Here is a 19,392-nt window from a genome sequence, read left to right as displayed (position 1 = left end):
AGTTTTCTGAACTATTAACTTCCCATTTCAATAGCCAGATCCACCTGCTCTTCTATGTGTTAGCATTTCCAATATGCACAGTAACACTTTTTATACTAGGTTGCTGGTAACTAATCAAAAATTTAGGACGATATAATATTTTTTGTGCTTCAAATTTAGACATAACAAATACATTTTTCGTAACCCTAAACAAAAATTAAACTCTAATGGGGGGGGGGGGATGCTTCTTTAAACGAATAGTGTAACAGTTTCTACATACTGTAAAATAATGAAAATAATCTAATTTTCTAAGACACCTGCCATGCTAACTCCAGAACTTACAAGTCTCATGTCCGGACCTTTTTTATATCCTGCATGATCTTTAACTAAAATGTTTTATTCATGTGCTTTTATTAAATGTAAAAATATTAGTATTCCAATGATTGCAAAAAATGATTTTGTTTTTCTGTTCTCAAATATTCTAGGAAATGTAGGAGTAACTGACTCAGGTAAAACATAGTACAATGCAACCTTTTTATATCATCATAAAATAATATTTCTATATTATACATTTTTTAAAGATATTTCTCTCTGTCTATATATCTAAATTTAAAGAAAAAATGGGGAAACAATTTTTATAAAATTTTTATTAATGAAATAAAGCTAAAAAATACCTTGTGAACATAACCATAGAATGGTGTTTTAAAGTGGCACTTCAGTGGAAATTTTTTTTTTTAATCAACTAGTGCCAGTAAATTAAACAGATCAGTAAATTACAGTGGGGATCAAACGTTTGGGCACCCCAGATAAAAATGTGTATTAATGTGCATATAGAAGCCAAGGAAAGATAGAAAAATCTCCAAAAGGCATCAAATTACAGATTAGACATTCTTATAATATGTCAACAAAAATTTTATTTTATTTCCATTATTTATACTTTCAAAATAACAGAAAACAAAAAAATTGCGTCTGCAAACGTTTGGGCACCCTGCAGAATTTATAGCATGCACTGCTACTAATAGCTGAGATCTGCCAGTGTCATGGATTGTTCTCAATCATCATCTGGGAAGACCAGGTGATGTCAATCTCAAAGGTTTTAAATGCCCAGACTCATCTGACCTTGCCCCAACTATCAGCACCATGGGTTCTTCTAAGCAGTTGTCTAGAAATCTGAAACTGAAAATGGTTGATGCTCACAAAGCTGGAGAAGTCTATAAGAAGATATCAAAACGTTTTCAGATGTCAATATCCTCTGTTCGGAATGTAATTAAGAAAAGGCAGTCATCAGGAACAGTGGAAGTTAAAGCAAGATCTGGAAGACCAAGAAAAATATCAGACAGAACAGCTCGCAGGATTGTGAGAAAAACAATTCAAACCCCACGTTTGACTGCACAATCCCTCTAGAAAGATCTTGCAGACACTGGAGTTGTGGTACACTATTCCACTATAAAGAGATACTTGTACAAATATGGTCTTCATGGAAGAGTCATCAGAATAAAACCTTTTCTACGTACTCATCACAAAAATCAGCTTTTGAACTTTGCAAATTAACATATAGACAAGCCTGATGCATTTTGGAAACAAGTTCTGTTGACGAATGAGGTTTAAATTGAACTTTTTGGCCAGAATGAGCAAAGGTACGTTTGGAGAAGAAAGGGAACAGAATTTAATGAAAAGAACCTCTGTCCAACAGTTAAGCATGGGTGTGGATCAATCATGCTTTGTGGTTGTATTGCAGCCAGTGGCACAGGGAACATCTCACGAGTAGAAGGAAAAATGGATTAAATAAAATTTCAGCAAATTTTGGATGCTAACTTGATGCCATCTGTGAAAAAGCTGAAGTTAAGGAGAGGATGGCTTCTACAAATGGATAATGATCCTAAACACACCTCGAAATCCACGGGGGATTACACCAAGAGGCGTAAACTGAAGGCTTTGCCATGGCCTTCACAATCTCCTGACCTCAATATAATTGAAAAGAGCAGTGCGTGACAGACAGCCCCGAAATCTCAAAGAACTGGAAGACTTTTGTAAGGAAGAATGGGCATAGATACCTCAAACAAGGATTGAAAGTCTCTTCTCTGGCTACAAAAAGTGTTTACAAGCTGCGATACTTGCCAAAGGGGGCAGTACAAGTTATTAATTCTGCAGGGTGCCCAAACTTTTAAAGACGCCATTTTTTTTGTTTTCTGTTATTTTGAAAGTGTAAATTATGGAAATAAAATCTAACTTTTGTTGACATATTATAAGAATGTCTATCTGTGTTCGAGGTGGGATAGAGAGATGTGGTCAGCATAAGCTGACTGACTGGCCGAGGCGAGGCAGCGCTCCTTTCGTGGTTCAGCCCTTTTTCTCAAGCCATGGTCAGCTTATGCTGACCGCATCTCTCTATCCCACTTCGGACATGTTTTAAGAAATGATCCAATAAAGAGGACGGTTTAACTACACCGGGTGAGTGCGATCTACATTTTTCTATTCAGTAATGCATTTGCTATAGCTTTATTCGGATCCGCACCCCCGGCTTGTCACTATCCATGCACTCCTGCGCTACATATTGTTTTTTCAGCCTTCCTACCATATTAACCCCTTAAAACCAGCAATAGTGCCTGCCCAGCTTTTCTCAGCCAAACTTAATTAAAAAACAATAGTATTCTAAATATTGCAAAAAATGTTTTGGTTTTCTGTTCTCAAATATTCTAGTATACGTAGGAGTAACTGACTCCTGTAAAACATAGTACAATGGAACCTTTTTATACCATTATAAAATTATATTTCTTTTATTATATTTTTAGATATTTATCCATATTTTAATTAGTAATTATTTTTTAAAGAAATATCACTTATAGTTTAAAAAGCAAATCTATACTTGTTCCAAGTTGTTTTTATTTATTTTTTTGTTAATTTAAAAGCTACCTAGCCAGATTGAATATGTTATACGGGGGGGGGGGGGGGGGGCATTTATATGGATACGCCTTCATACAATGGGAATGGTTGGTGATTAACTTCCTGTTTGTGGCACATTAGTATATGTGAGGGGGGAAACTTTTCAAGATGGGTGGTGAACATGGTGGTCATTTTGAAGTCGGCCATTTTGAATCCAACTTTAGTTTTTTCAATAGGAAGAGGGTCATGTGACACATCAAACTTATTGGGAATTTTACAAGAAAAACAATGATGTGCTTGGTTTTAACATAACTTTATTCTTTCATGAGTTATTTACAAGTTTCTGATGACTTATAAAATGTGTTCAATGTGCTGCCCATTGTGTTGGATTGTCAATGCACACTGATAGCAACACCGCAGGAGAAATGCTAGCACAGGCTTCCAGTATTCGTAGTTTCAGGTGCTGCACATCTCGTATCTTCACAGCATAGACAATTGCCTTCAGATGACCCCAAAGATAAAAGTCTAAGGGGGTCAGATCGGGAAACACATCATCATGTAGGCCACTGGATATCCAAAATTGCTACATGATGTTGTGTTTCCCTCTTTATGCACTAAAGCTGGCACATTCCCTGAGTTTTCCAGCAAGATGGTGCACCACCACATTATGGGTGTCAGGTCCGAGCATTCCTTGACGAACAGTTTCCTGGAAAGTGGATCGGTCGTCGTGGGCCAGTTGAATGGCCCCCAAGGTCTCCTGATCTGACCCCCTTAGACTTTTATCTTTGGGGCCATCTGAAGGCAATTGTCTATGCTGTGAAGATACGAAATGTGCAGCACCTGAAACTACGGATACTGGAAGCCTGTGCTAGCATTTCTCCTGCGGTGTTGCTATCGGTGTGTGAAGAGTGGGAGAAGAGCGTTGCATTGACAATCCAACACAATGGGCAGCACATTGAACACATTTTATAAGTCATCAGAAACTTGTAAATAACTCATGAAAGAATAAAGTTACGTTAAAACCAAGCACATAATTGTTTTTCTTTTAAAATTCCCAATAAATGTGATGTGTCACATGACCCTGTTCCTATTGAAAAAACAAAAGTTGGATTCAAAATGACCAACTTCAAAATGGCCACCATGTTCACCACCCATCTTGAAAAGTTTCCCCCCTCACATATACTAATGTGCCACAAACAGGAAGTTAATATCACTAACCATTCCCATTTTACTAAGGCGTATCCATATAAATGGCCCACCCTGTAGATTTAGGATAGTTAACTGTCAGACATGGTGAAATTAAGTGACATGTCACATCTTTATGCCACTCTAAAGCATGTATCCACATTCTTTACATATTGTGTGAACAACCATTTTTATCATAGACTTACATAGAGCACATTAATGTTAAAAAAATCAGAATACAATTTTGATTTCATTTTTATGAATAAAATAAGCCTAAAAACATAGCCATAGAATGATGTTTTATTTATTTATTTTATCATTCTTTCAGTCTACTACCCAGAAACACCAGAAGGTAAAACAAAGTTTAAAATCTTAACATTTCTATAACATCACTTTTTTTTATATATATATGTCAAGCTCTTATTTCATAGAATGATTATTTAAAATTCATATTATCATTTTTATGCTATATCCCAGGTTTTCCAGAAGGTAAAACTGAATTCTATATCTTACTTTACTTTTGTAGCATCAGTGTTTAAATGATATCTGAAAGTTTTCTGAACCATTAACTTCCCATTTCAAAAGCCAGATCCATCTGCTCTTCTATGTGTTATCATTTTAAGTATGCAAAGTAACACTTGATATACTATGTTGATATTATCTAATCAAAAATTTAGAAAGATGTAATATTTTTGTGTTTCATTTTTAGAAATAGCAAATAAATCTTAGTAAACCCGAAAACGAAAATTAAACTATAAAGGGGGTGTACATGTTTAAACAAACAGTGAAACAGTCTGTACATACTTTAATATGAGAAAATAATCTTTGTTTCTAAGATACCTGCCATGCTGACTACAGAATTTCCAAGTCTTATTTTTAGAACTTTTCTATATCCTTCTTGATATTCCACTAGAGACTTTCATAGTGCTGTTTATTTATGTATTTTTAATCATATTTAAAAAACAATAGTATTCTAAATATTGCAAAAAATGATTTTGTTTTTCTGTTCTCAAATATTCTAGTATAATTAGGAGTAACTGACTCTGGTAAAACATAGAACAATGCAACCTTTTTATACCAATATCAAATGATTTTCTTTTCTTATACTTTTCGATATTTATCCATGTTTTACTTAATAATTTTTTCTTTAAAGAAATATCACTTATAGTTTAAAAGGCTAATCTATACTTGTTCCAAGGTGTTTTTTTTTTTTTTTGTAATTTAAAAGCTACCTAACCAGATTGAATATGTTATAGTTATAGGATAGTTAACTGTCAGACATGGTGAAAATAAGTGATATGTCACTTATTTATGCCACTCTAAAGCATGTATCCACATTCTTTACATATTGTGTGAACAACCATTTTCTCATAGACTTACATAGAGCACATTAATGTTAAAAAAAATTGGAATACAATTTTGATTTCATTTTTATGAATAAAATAAACCTAAAAAACACTGTTTAAACATAACCATAGAATGATGTTTTATTTATTTATTTTATCATTCTTTCAGTCTACTACCCAGAAACACCAGAAGGTAAAACAAAGTTAAAAATCTTAACATTTCTATAACATCACTTTTTTTTATATATCAAGCTGTTATTTCATAGAACGATTATTTAAAATTCATATTATCCTTTTTAGGCTATATCCCGGGTTTTCCAGATTGTAAAACTGAATTTAACCCCTTAAAGACCAGGCCATTTTACACCTTAGGACCAGAGTGTTTTTTTGAACATCTGACCACTGTCATTTTAAACATTAATAACTCTGGAATGCTTTTAGTTATCATTCTGATTCTGAGATTGTTTTTTCGTGACATATTCTACTTTAACATAGTGGTAAAATTTTGTGGCAACTTGCATCCTCTCATGATGAAAAATCCCAAAATTTTATGAAAAAAATGAAAATTTTGCATTTTTCTAACTTTGAAGCTCACTGCTTGTAAGAAAAATGGATATTCAAAATAAAAAATGTTTTGGATCACATATACAATATGTCTACTTTATGTTTGCATCATAAAATTGATGAGTGTTTACTTTTGGAAGACACCAGAGAGCTTCAAAGTTCAGCAGCAATTTTCAAATTTTTCACAAAATTTTCAAACTCACTATTTTTAAGGGACCAGATCAGTTTTGAAGTGGATTTGAAGGGTCTTCATATAAGAAATTCCCCATAAATGACCCCATTATAAAAACTACACCCCCCAAAGTATTCAAAATGACATTCATTAAGTGTTTTAACCCTTTAGGTATTTCACAGGAATAGCAGCAAAGTGAAGGAGAAAATTCAAAATCTTCATTTTTTACACTTGCATATTCTTGTAGACTCAATTTTAGAATTTTTGCAAGGTGTAAAAGGAGAAAATTTTTACTGGTATTTGTAGCCCAATTTCTCTTGAGTAAGCTCATACCTCATATGTCTATGTAAATTGTTCGGCGGGCGCAGTAGTGGGCTCAGAAGGGAAGGAGTGACATGGGGATTTTGGAGAGAACATTTTTCTGAAATGGTTTTTGGGGGGCATGTCACCTTTAGGAAGCCCCTAGGGTGCCAAAACAGCAAAAAAACACATGGCATACCATTTTGGAAACTAGACAACTCGGGGAACATAACAAGGAATTAAGTGAGCCTTAATACCCCACAGGTGTTTCATGACTTTTGCAAATGTAAAAAAATTTTTTTTTTTACATAAAATGCTTGCTTTCCCAAAAATCTTACATTTTTAAAAAGGGTAATAGCAGAAATATCCCTCAAAATTTTAGCCCAATTTCTCCTGATTCAGAAAACACCCCATATGATGGGGAAAAGTGCTCTACTGGCGCACTACAGGTATCAGAAGAGGAGTAGTCACATTTGGCTTTTTGGAAGCAAATTTTGCTCTGGGGGCATGCCGCATTTAGGAAGCCCCTATGGTGCCTGGACAGCAAAAAAAAAAAAAAAAGATATGGCATTATATTTTGGAAACTAGACCCCTTGTGGAACGTAACAAAGGGTAAAGTGAACCTTAATACCCCCCAGGGGTTTTACGACTTTTGCATATGTCTAAAAAAACAAATGTTTTTTTACCTAAAATGCTTGGTTTCCCAAAAATTTTACATTTTTACAAAGGGTTAAAGCAGAAAATACCCCCCATAATTTGTAGCCCAATTTCTCCCGATTCAGAAAACACAAGCAAACACAGAAAACACAAGCAAACCCTATGCTCTGAATCATCATTCTGGGAATGTGATGTGTGTGGCCATCCCTAACCTGTTGCCTCAAATGCGCACCCGCTCAGATGGAGAGAGAGGGCTGCACATTTGAGGCAACATAAAAAGTCCCCGATGATAGTGACTCAGGGACCTATGACCCATTTTTGACAAAACACCCCCAGAGGTCTTATCAGATTTTTATTTTTTAAGGTTTTTTTGGGGCAATTTAGTGATTTATGGGGGTTATATTTTGGAATGTACTCTGGACTTGGTACATTGGTCAAATTATGGAAAATTCAAATAAAAAGGGAAAATTTTGGGCTCAATGGAAGTGTGATACTCCCTGAAGCAGCCTATGCAGAGGCCGGGATTATCTGGGCAAATGTCACACTGAATGGTGGTGTCCCTTCGTCTCCCCTTCCTGTAACACACTCTGTATTTTTTCTGGGATCATCCCTTCTTTCCACTGGGGGGGGACTTCACCTGGAAAGTGTTGGCCTGGGACGATCCTGGCACCTGTAACTTCAGACCCTTGGGAAGTCCGGCCTGATCTTTCCTGGTCAGCAAAGATCAGGAACCTTAGGACTTCTTCTTGGTACTGGAGGAATGTCCCTGTGTTGCCAGCGTACTGGGATAGTACAAAAGCGTTGTACATGGCAACCTGTACCAAGTAGACCGCAACTTTTTTGTACCCTGCCCGTGTTTTCCGCATGACGTTGTATGGCTTGAGGACTTGATCTGAGAGATCAACTCCCTACATATACCGATTGTAGTCCAGAATACAGTCGGGCTTGAGGACCAGTCCCACGGTACCTCGCACAGGGACAGGGGTGCTGCCGTTCCCATGAACAGTGGTGAGCATAAGGACATCCCTCTTATCCTTGTACTTCACCAACAACAGGTTATCATGGGTGAGGGCACGAGACTCACCCTTGGGGATAGGAGTCTTAGCAAAATTTAGAGGGAGGCCTCTCTGGTTCTTCTGCACGGTCCCACAAGCGGACGTGGATCTGGCGGAAAGGGATTTGAACAGAGGGATGCTGGTATAAAAGTTATCCACGTACACGTGGAAACCCTTATCCAGCAATGGGTGCACAAGGTCGCAAACGAGTTTCCCGCTAACACCCAGAATGGGGGAACATTCTGGGGGTTCAATACGGGAATCTCGTCCCTCATATACTCTAAACTTGCAAGTGTACCCAGAGAAACTCACGCAAAGTTTGTAGAGTTTCACGCCATACCGCGCCTGCTTCGAGGGAATATACTGGCGGAAGATGAGTCTCCCCTTAAAACTGATGAGAGACTCATCTACCGAGAGGTTCCTGAGCAGTACGTAGGCCTCCAAAAATGTGGCCCCAAAGTGATCGATGACCGGCCTCACTTTGTACAGCCGGTCATGGGCGGGATCACCTCGGGGCGGACATGCCGCATTATCTGCATAATGCAGGCATTTCCAAATGGCCTCGAACCACCTCCGTGTCATCGTCATACTGTAAAGCTGGGTCTGATAGAGGACGTCCCCGCTCCAGTAATGACGAGCACTTGTTTTTTTGTCCAGGCCCATATGCTGCGTGAGGCCCCACAATGTCCTAATTTCCGCTGCATCAATGGCGCGCCATTCATTGGGCCTGGCCAAAAGCGAATCGGGGTGGTGGGCAATAAACTGCTGGGCATACAAGTTTGTTTGTTCCACCATGTGATTGACCAGGCTGTCACTGAAAAAAACTTTAAAAAGTCCAGATCAGTGAAGCCAGCATGGTCAATCTGGATTCCTGAGTCGCCAACAAACTCAGGAATCCGTGGCTGATAACCCTTTTGAGGGCTCCAGACAGGGTCACCGGAAGGGGGCTCCGGTGCACTTGTCTGGGGGGGCCGGACTACCAATAATGAGTGGCATTGCCACTCGTACTAGTGTTGGCCACTGGGTTACTCTCATGGGGGGTGCGTGGCCTCACCTGGCGGCGTCTCCGCTGCCATACAGGGGACTCATCATCATTACTAGATGATGAGGAGGGCGAGGAAGAAAACAAAAATGTAGGATCTTCCTCGTCCTCAATGGCAGATTCGGAGTCGGAGGCTAAAAAAGCGTAAGCCTCCGCTGCCGAAAATGCCCGGCGGGCCATCGCCTTTTTTCTACGGTGGCGGGGGGGGGGGGGGAGGCAGTGGCGGGGGGAGTTTGTGTGTGCAGGGGTGGGGGTGGGGAAGTATGTAGTGTGTGGTGCTTGCTGTAAAAAGTGTAATAACAGTAATTGAAAAAATAAATAAAGCAGCGGCCCAAAAAACAAAGGGGTGGCAAATTCAGCTCCCTTAACCCCTAATAGGGCCCGGGGTAAGGGATCAGGCCCTAATAGGACCCTGGGGGACGTATTAGGGGTCAGGGGGGATTTTTTTTTAATTAAAAGAGAAAAAAAGCTGCGGGAAAAAAAATGGATGGCGCACGCAGCTCCCTGAACCCCTAATAGGACCCGGGGTCAGGGATCAAATCCTAATAGGACCTTTGATGACCTATTAGGGGGTCGGGGGGGGGACTTTTTTTTTTTTTAAACCCTGACTGAACACAGAGAGCGGGTGCAGCAGTGGGAAGGGACCGTTAACCCCTCCTCTGCCGCACTGCTATTGGCTGGACGATCGCATATTATATAATATATATATATATATAATATAACAGTATTGTCACCGCTCCCCAGCAACGGCAGGTGATTGGCAGTGAATTGTACACCGCCGATCACCATTTATTACCGGGTCATCGGGTCACAAGTGACCCGAATGACACGAATCACCGAAGATCGCTTGCGTGATTTTGCAAGCGATCTCCGGCGATCGCCGACATGCGGGGGTCACGGGACCCCCTAGGCATTTGCACGGCATGCTTGCTGAATGATTACAGCTGACATGCCATTCCGATCTCTGCCCGGCGCGCGGCAGAGACCGGAGAAACACCAGGACGTTCTGGAACATCCTTGGTCCTTAAAGGCCAGGGTGCGGGGACGTTCCAGAACGTCCTTGGTCCTTAAGGGGTTAATATCCTACTTTACTTCTGTAGCATCAGTTTTTAAATATGTGACAGCTTCTGATCTATTAACTTTCTATTTCAATAGCCAGATTTACCTGATCCACTATGTGTCAACATTTCAAGTATGCAAAGTTACATTTTTTTAAACTTGGTTACTATTATCTAATAAAAAAATTTAGGAAGATATAATAGTTTTTGTATTTCATATTTAGACATAAGAAATAAATGTTACTTAACCCTAAACAAAAAAATGGGTGTACATGTTTAACCCCTTATCAACCACGGACGTATATTTACCATAAAAATATTTATCGTTATTTAAACCGCACGGTCAATGGCGTACGTGCCAAAAAATTAGCGTATTTTTGGTAACTTTTTTTACCATAAAAAAGAATAAAAAGCGTTCAAAAAGTCTGATCAAAACAAAAATGGAATCGATAAAATCTTCAGATCATGGTGCAAAAAATGAGCTCTCATACTACCCCATTCGTTGAAATATACGTATGAATTTTCGTGTATGTAGTTATGATTTTTCCAGAAGTACGACAACATCAAACCTATATAAGTAGGGTATATTTTTGATCGAATGGACCTACAGAAAAAAGATAAGGTGTCATTTTTAGCGTAAAATGTACTGCGTAGAAACGGAAGGCCCTAAGAGTTACAAAATGGCGTTTTTTTCTTCAATTTTGTTGCACAAGGATTTTTTGTTCAGTTTCGCCGTAGATTTTTGGGTAAAATGACTGATGTCATTACAAAGTAGAATTGGTGGGGCAAAATAAGCCATCATATGGATTTTAAGGTGCAATATTTTTTATTTATATTATACTTTTAGATATTTCTCCTTATTTCACTTAGTAGATTTTTTAAGAAATATCACTTATAGTTTTATTGGCTAATCTATGCTTGCTTGAATTTTGTTTTTAAATTTAAAAGCCCTAACCAGATTGAATATGTTAAAGATATAGGAAAGTTACGAGTCAGACTTGGCTAAAATAAGTGACATGTCACTTATTTATGCCACTCAAAAAAATGTATCTGCATTCTTTACATATTGGCCCTGATTTAATAAGAGTGTCGGGTTATTTTCAGAGTGTTTTTTTTCCCCTGACTATATAAATGTTTCGCACGTGTAGGGAAAATTCTGTTCCATGATATTAAATTCTGTCACATGTGGAAAAAAGTGTTGCACAGGAAAGATAAAGGCCCTAATTTACTAAGAGTGTTGTATAGGTTCCTTTGTGGGTTTTAATTCCCTACAATTTATTTTCCACGGTATTTACTAAGGTTTCCCTACATTTTCCACTTTCCCTACACTTTGCTTTTTTTTTTACACATGCTCTGATCTGTAGGGTTTTCCTCAGCTGAAATTGACTACATTTTATGTGGAAACCTTAATAAATATGTTGTTTTTTTTTTGTGAAAATGTCAGAAACACGCCCCTTTTTCAGAGACCATGCCCCCTTTCCAAGCGGCCATGCCCCCTTTTCGGGTTTTCTTAGCAAAATGGAGAGTTAGTCGGGTTCTTTTCAATTCTGGCACAAAATCTGGCGCAGACAGAATTTCTGGCGCAATGCGACAGGATCTGGCACAATGCCACAGAATGGGGCGCACAACCCGACAAAACATGTAGGGTTTGCAATAGTAAATGAGGGCCATAGTGTAAAACAAATAAATAAAGCAAAGTAACTCTGCACCAGGACTTAACTTTACATTCATGGTCGTTAATGGGTTAACAAACAAAAAGCAAAAAAAAAAATGTAAAAAAAAGGAAATCAAAGCCAAGATTTAAAAAAAAAAAAAAAAAAAAAAAAGAGAAATTCCAAAAAACATGAAATACATTTAATTAAAAATTTTACATATAAAGCTACAAAAGGGACAAATTAACAGCATTTTCAAAGAACCCACACTTTTTAACAGATTCCCCACACCTCAAGGCAGTCGGGTTTTCAAGTTCAGTATTTCACAATTTTCTGGTGGGTTTTTAAATATAACTGTCGGGTTTTCAGGAAAATGTTGGGAACATGCCCCTAATTATGCACACCATGCCCCTTTAGTTGGGTTAAAAAAAATATTCTGAGTAATTAGAAAACTGTCGGGTTTTAACCAGTAAAATGTGTCGTACAAAGTGTTGCAGAGCACATACGACACAAATTGTGTCGTATTACTCTATAAAAAGAGTCGGGATCAGGTTAGTAAATCAGGGCTATTGTGTGAACAACCATTTTCACATAGACATACAACGAGCACAATAATGTTATAAAATGGGAATACAATTTTGATTACATTTTTTTAATAAAATAAGCCTAAAATACATATTTTTATAATGTCAAATTTTTTTTATATGTCAAACTATTATTTCATAGAATGATTATTTAAAATTCATATTATCATGTTTTTTTAGGCTACATCCCAGGTCTTCCAGATGGTAAACTGAATTTAATATCTTATTTTACTGTTGTAGCATCAGTGTTTAAATGATATCTGAAAGTTTTCTGAACCATTAACTTCCCATTTCAAAAGCCAGATCCATCTGCTCTTCTATGTGTTATCATTTTAAGTATGCAAAGTAACACTTTTTATACTATGTTACTATAATCTAATCAAAAATTTAGGAAGATGTAATATTTTTGGGCTTTATATTTAGACATAACAAATACATCTTACTTAACCCTAAACGAAAATGAAACTATAAAGGGGGTGTACATGTTTAAACAAATAGTGAAACAGCCTGTACATACTTTAAAATTGGAAAATAATCTATGTTTCTAAGATACCAGCCATGCTGACTCCAGAATTTCCAAGTCTCATTTTCAGAACTTTTCTATATCCTTCTTGATATTCCACTAGAGACTTTCATAGTGCTGTTTATTTATGTATTTTTTTAAATCAAATTTAAAAACAATAGTTTTCTAAATATTGCAAAAATTATTTTGTTTTTCTGTTCTCAAATATTCTAGTATATGTAGGAGTAACTGACTCTGGTAAAACATAGAACAATGCAACCTTTTTATACCAATATAAATTGATATTTATTTTATTATACTTTTAGATATTTATCCATGTTTTACTTAATACATTTTTTAAAAGAAGTATCACTTATAGTTTAAAAGGCTAATCTATACTTGTTCCAAGTTGTTGTTTTTTTTTTTTTGTTAATTTAAAAGCTACCTAACCAGATTGAATATGTTATAGATATAGGATAGTTAACTGTCAGACATGGTGAAAATAAGTGATATGTCACTTATTTATGCCACTCTAAGGCATGTATCCACATTCTTTACATATTGTGTGAACATCAATTTTCTGATAGACTTTCATAGAGCATATTAATGTTAAAAAAATCGGAGTACAATTTTGATTTCTTTTTTATGAATAAAATAAGCCTAAAAAAACACTGTTTAAACATAGCCATAGAATGATGTTTTATTTATTTATTTTATCATTCTTTCAGTCTACTACCCAGAAACACCAGAAGGTAAAACAAAATTAAAAATCTTAACATTTCTATAACATCACTTTTTATATATATATATATATATATATATATATATATATATATATATATATATATATATCAAGCTGTTATTTCATAGAATGATTATTTAAAATTCATATTATCATTTTTAGGCTATACCCCAGGTTTTCCAGAAGGTAAAACTGAATTTAATATCCTACTTTACTTCTGTAGCATCAGTTTTTAAATGATATGTGACAGTTTCTGATCTATTAACGTCCTGTTTCAATAGCCAGATATATCTGATCCACTATGTGTCAACATTTCAAATATGCAAAGTTACATTTTTTAAACTAGGTTACTACTATCTGATCAAAAATGTAGGAAGATATAATAGTTTTTTTGTTTCATATTTAGACAGAAGAAATAAATGTTTCGCACATGTAGGGAAAATTCTGTTCCATGATATTAAATTCTGTCATATGTAGAAAAAATGTGTCACACGGGAAAGATAAAGGCCCACATTTACTAAGAGTGTTGCGTAGGTTTCTTTGTGGGTTTTAATGCCCTACAATTTATTTTCCACGGTATTTACTAAGGTTTCCCTACATTTTCCACTTTCCCTACACTTTGTTTTTTTTTACACATGTTCTGATCTGTAGGGTTTTCCTCAGCTGAAATCAACTACATTTTATGTGGAATCCTTAGTAAATATGTTGTTTTTTTGTGAAAATGTCGGAAACACGTCCCTTTTCGGAGACCACGCCCCTTTTCCCAGCAGCCATGCCCCCTTTTTTGGGGTTTTCTTAGCAAAATGGAGAGTTAGTCGGGTTCTTTTGAATTCTGGCACAAAATCTGGCGCAGATAGAATTTCTGGTGCAATGCGACAGAATCTTGCACAATGCCATAGAATGGGGCGCACAACCCGACAAAACATGTCGGGTTTGCAATAGTAAATGAGGGCCATAGTGTAAAACAAATAAATAAAGCAAAGTAAGGCTGGGTCCACACTACGTTTTGTCCCATACGGGAGCGCATACGGCAGGAGGGAGCTAAAACCTCGCGCTCCCGTATGTGACCGTATGCGCTCCCGTATGTCATTCACTTCAATGAGCCGACCGGAGTGAAACGTTCGGTCCGGTCGGCTCATTTTTGCGCCGTATGCGCTTTTACAACCGGACCTAAAACCGTGGTTGACCACGGTTTTAGGTCCGGTTGTAAAAGCGCATACGGCGCAAAAATGAGCCGACCGGACCGAACGTTTCACTCCGGTCAGCTCATTGAAGTGAATGACATACGGGAGCGCATACGGTCACATACGGGAGCGCGAGGTTTTAGCTCCCTCCTGCCGTATGCGCTCCCGTATGGGACAAAACGTAGTGTGAACCCAGCCTAACTCTGCACCAGGACTTAACTTTACATTCATGGTCGTTAATGGGTTAACAAACAAAAAGCAAAAAAAAAATTTAAAAAAGTAAATGAAAGCCAAGATTAAAAAAAAAAAATAAGAAAAGAGAAATTCCATAAATACATTTTTTTTTTATAAAAAATATAATATAAAAAGCTACAAAGGGGACAAATTAACAGCATTTTCAAAGAACCCACACTTTTTAACAGATTCCCCCCACCTCAAGGCAGTCGGGTTTTCAAGTTCAGTATTTCACAATTTTTCTTGTGGGTTTTTAAATATAACTGTCGGGTTTTCAGGAAAATGTTGGGAACATGCCCCTAATTATGCAAACCATGCCCCTTTAGTTGGGTTAAAAAAAATATTCTGAGTAATTAGAAAACTGTCGGGTTTTAACCAGTAAAATGTGTCGTACAAAGTGTTGCAGAGGACATACGACACAAATTGTGTCGTATAACTCTATAAAAAGAGTCGGGATCATGTTAGTAAATCAGGGCTATTGTGTGAACAACCATTTTCACATAGACATACAACGAGCACAATAATGTTATAAAATGGGAATACAATTTTGATTACATTTTTGTAATAAAATAAGCCTAAAGAACATATTTCTATAATGTCAATTTTTTTTCATATGTCAAACTATTATTTCATAGAATGATTATTTAAAATTCATATTATCATGTTTTTTTAGGCTACATCCCAGGTTTTCCAGATGGTAAACTGAATTTACTATCTTACTTTACTTTTGTAGCATCAGTGTTTAAATGATATCTGAAAGTTTTCTGAACCATTAACTTCCCATTTCAAAAGCCAGATCCATCTGCTCTTCTATGTGTTATCATTTTAAGTATGCAAAGTAACACTTTTTATACTATGTTACTATAATCTAATCAAAAATTTAGGAAGATGTAATATTTTTGTGCTTTATATTTAGACATAACAAATACATCTTACTCAACCCTAAACGAAAATGAAACTATAAAGGGGGTGTACATGTTTAAACAAATAGTGAAACAGCCTGTACATACTTTAAAATTGGAAAATAATCTATGTTTCTAAGATACCAGCCATGCTGACTCCAGAATTTCCAAGTCTCATTTTCAAAACTTTTCTATATCCTTCTTCATATTCCACTAGAGACATTCATAGTGCTGTTTATTTATGTATTTTTTTTAATCAAATTTAAAAACAATAGTTTTCTAAATATTGCAAAAAATTATTTTGTTTTTCTGTTCTCAAATATTCTAGTATATGTAGGAGTAACTGACTCTGGTAAAACATAGAACAATGCAACCTTTTTATACCAATATAAATTGATATTTATTTTATTATACTTTTAGATATTTATCCATGTTTTACTTAGTAATTTTTTTTTCAAAGAAGTATCACTTATAATTTAAAAGGCTAATCTATACTTGTTCCAAGTTTTTTTTTTTTTGTTAATTTAAAGGCTACCTAACCAGATTGAATATGTTATAGATATAGGATAGCTAACTTTCAGACATGGTGAAAATAAGTGATATGTCACTTATTTATGCCACTCTAAGACATGTATCCACATTCTTTACATATTGTGTGAACATCAATTTTCTCATAGACTTTCATAGAGCATATTAATGTTAAAAAAATCGGAGTACAATTTTGATTTCTTTTTTATGAATAAAATAAGCCTAGAAAACACTGTTTAAACATAGCCATAGAATGATGTTTTATTTATTTATTTTATCATTCTTTCAGTCTACTACCCAGAAACACCAGAAGGTAAAACAAAATGAAAAATCTTAACATTTCTATAACATCACTTATTTATATATATATATATATATATATATATATATATATATATATATATATATATATATATATATCTCAAGCTGTTATTTCATAGAATGATTATTTAAAATTCATATTATCATTTTTAGGCTATACCCCAGGTTTTCCAGAAGGTAAAACTGAATTTAATATCCTACTTTACTTCTGTAGCATCAGTTTTTAAATGATGTGTGACAGTTTCTGATCTATTAACTTCCTGTTTCAATAGCCAGATATATCTGATCCACTATGTGTCAACATTTCAAATATGCAAAGTTACATTTTTTAAACTAGGTTACTACTATCTAATCAAAAATGTAGGAAGATATAATAGTTTTTTTGTTTCATATTTAGACAGAAGAAATAAATGTTTCGCACATGTAGGGAAAATTCTGTTCCATGATATTAAATTCTGTCATATGTAGAAAAAAGTGTCACATGGGAAAGATAAAGGCCCACATTTACTAAGAGTGTTGTGTATTTTTCTTTGTGGGTTTTAATGCCCTAAAATTTATTTTCCACGGTATTTACTAAGGTTTCCCTACATTTTCCACTTTCCCTACACTTTGTTTTTTTTTTTTTACACATGCTCTGATCTGTGGGATTTTCCTCAGCTGAAATCAACTACATTTTATGTGGAATCCTTAGTAAATATGTTGTTTTTTAGGGAAAATGTCGGAAGCATGCCCCTTTTCGGAGACCACGCCCCTTATTCCCAGCAGCCATGCCCCCTTTTTTGGGGTTTTCTTAGCAAAATGGAGAGTTAGTCAGGTTCTTTTGAATTCTGGCACAAAATCTGGCGCAGACAGAATTTCTGGCGCAATGCGACAGAATCTTGCACAGTGCCATAGAATGGGGCGCACAACCCGACAAAACATGTCGGGTTTGCAATAGTAAATGAGGGCCATAGTGTAAAACAAATAAATAAAGCAAAGTAACTCTGCACCAGGACTTAACTTTACATTCATGGTTGTTAATGGGTTAACAAACAAAAAGCAAAAAAAAAAATTTAAAAAAAGGAAATGAAAGCCAAGATAAAAAAAAAAAGAAAAAAGAAAAGAGAAATTCCATAAAAATAAAAAAAATTCATAAAAAATGTAATATAAAAAGCTACAAAGGGGACAAATTAACAGCATTTTCAAAGAACCCACACTTTTTAACAGATTCCCCCCACCTCAAGGCAGTCGTGTTTTCAAGTTCAGTATTTCACAATTTTTCTGGTGGGTTTTTAAATATAACTGTCGGGTTTTCAGGAAAATGTTGGGAACATGCCCCTAATTATGCAAACCATGCCCCTTTAGTTGGGTTAAAAAAAAATATTCTGAGTAATTAGAAAACTGACGGGTTTTAACCAGTAAAATGTGTCGTATAAAGTGTTGCAGAGCACATACGACACAAATTGTGTCGTATAACTCTATAAAAAGAGTCGGGATCATGTTAGTAAATCAGGGCTATTGTGTGAACAACCATTTTCACATAGACATACAACGAGCACAATAATGTTATAAAATGGGAATACAATTTTGATTACATTTTTGTAATAAAATAAGTCTAAAATACATATTTCTATAATGTCATTTTTTTTTATATGTCAAACTTTTATTTCATAGAATGATTATTTAAAATTCATATTATCATGTTTTTTTAGGCTACATCCCAGGTTTTCCAGACGGTAAACTGAATTTCATATCTTACTTTACTTTTGTAGCATCAGTGTTTAAATGATATCTGAATGTTTTCTGAACCATTAACTTCCCATTTCAAATGCCAGATCCATCTGCTCTTCTATGTGTTATCATTTTAAGTATGCAAAGTAACACTTTTTATACTATGTTACTATAATCTAATCATAAATTTAGGAAGATGTAATATTTTTGTTCTTTATATTTAGACATAACAAATACATTTTACTTAACCCTAAACGAAAATGAAACTATTATGGGGGTGTACATGTTTAAACAAATAGTGAAACAGCCTGTACATACCGTATTTATCGGCGTATAACACGCACTTTTTAGGCTAAAATTTTTAGCCTAAAGTCTGTGTGCGTGTTATACGCCGATACACCCCCAGGAAAGGCAGGGGGAGAGAGGCCGTCACTGCCCGCTTCTCTCCCCCTGCCTTTCCTGGGGTCTAGAGCGCTGCTGCCGGCCCTTCTCTCCCCCTAGCTATCGGCGCCGCCCGTTCTGTCCCCCTGACTATCGGATCCGGCGCCAATAGCCAGGGGGAGAGAAGCAGCGCCGACAGCCAGGGGGAGAGAAGGGGCAGTGCCACCCATTGCCGGCGCCGCTGCCACGTTGCCTCCCCCCATCCCCGGTGGCATAATTACTTGAGTCGGGTCCGCGCTGCTGCAGGCCTCCGTTGTGCATCCCCGGCGTCGTTGCTATGCGCTGAACGGCGCGGCGCATGACGTCAGTGCGCCGCGCCGTGCATAGCAACGACGCTGGGGACGCACGACG

General features: G+C 36.3%; 1 protein-coding gene across 1 annotated transcript in view; it reads left to right on the top strand.

Annotated features, from left to right (window-relative positions):
• Window positions 1-19,392, top strand: part of MUC19 (mucin 19, oligomeric) — a 199,886-nt gene that overhangs the window by 157,838 nt on the left and 22,656 nt on the right. Inside the window, exons 53-63 of the mRNA XM_056569863.1 lie at window positions 465-488; window positions 4,376-4,399; window positions 4,525-4,536; window positions 5,563-5,586; window positions 12,658-12,681; window positions 13,708-13,731; window positions 13,884-13,907; window positions 15,813-15,836; window positions 16,859-16,882; window positions 17,044-17,067; window positions 18,582-18,605. Coding sequence (XP_056425838.1) covers window positions 465-488; window positions 4,376-4,399; window positions 4,525-4,536; window positions 5,563-5,586; window positions 12,658-12,681; window positions 13,708-13,731; window positions 13,884-13,907; window positions 15,813-15,836; window positions 16,859-16,882; window positions 17,044-17,067; window positions 18,582-18,605 — 252 coding nt within the window. The remainder of the gene's footprint in view (window positions 1-464; window positions 489-4,375; window positions 4,400-4,524; window positions 4,537-5,562; window positions 5,587-12,657; window positions 12,682-13,707; window positions 13,732-13,883; window positions 13,908-15,812; window positions 15,837-16,858; window positions 16,883-17,043; window positions 17,068-18,581; window positions 18,606-19,392) is intronic.

This window comes from Hyla sarda, chromosome 4, assembly GCF_029499605.1.
Source record: "Hyla sarda isolate aHylSar1 chromosome 4, aHylSar1.hap1, whole genome shotgun sequence".
In the NCBI taxonomy this organism is placed as follows: Eukaryota; Metazoa; Chordata; class Amphibia; order Anura; family Hylidae; genus Hyla; species Hyla sarda.
The sequence above is the reverse complement of the archived record's forward strand: the minus strand, read 5'-3'. Positions and strand labels throughout refer to the sequence as shown.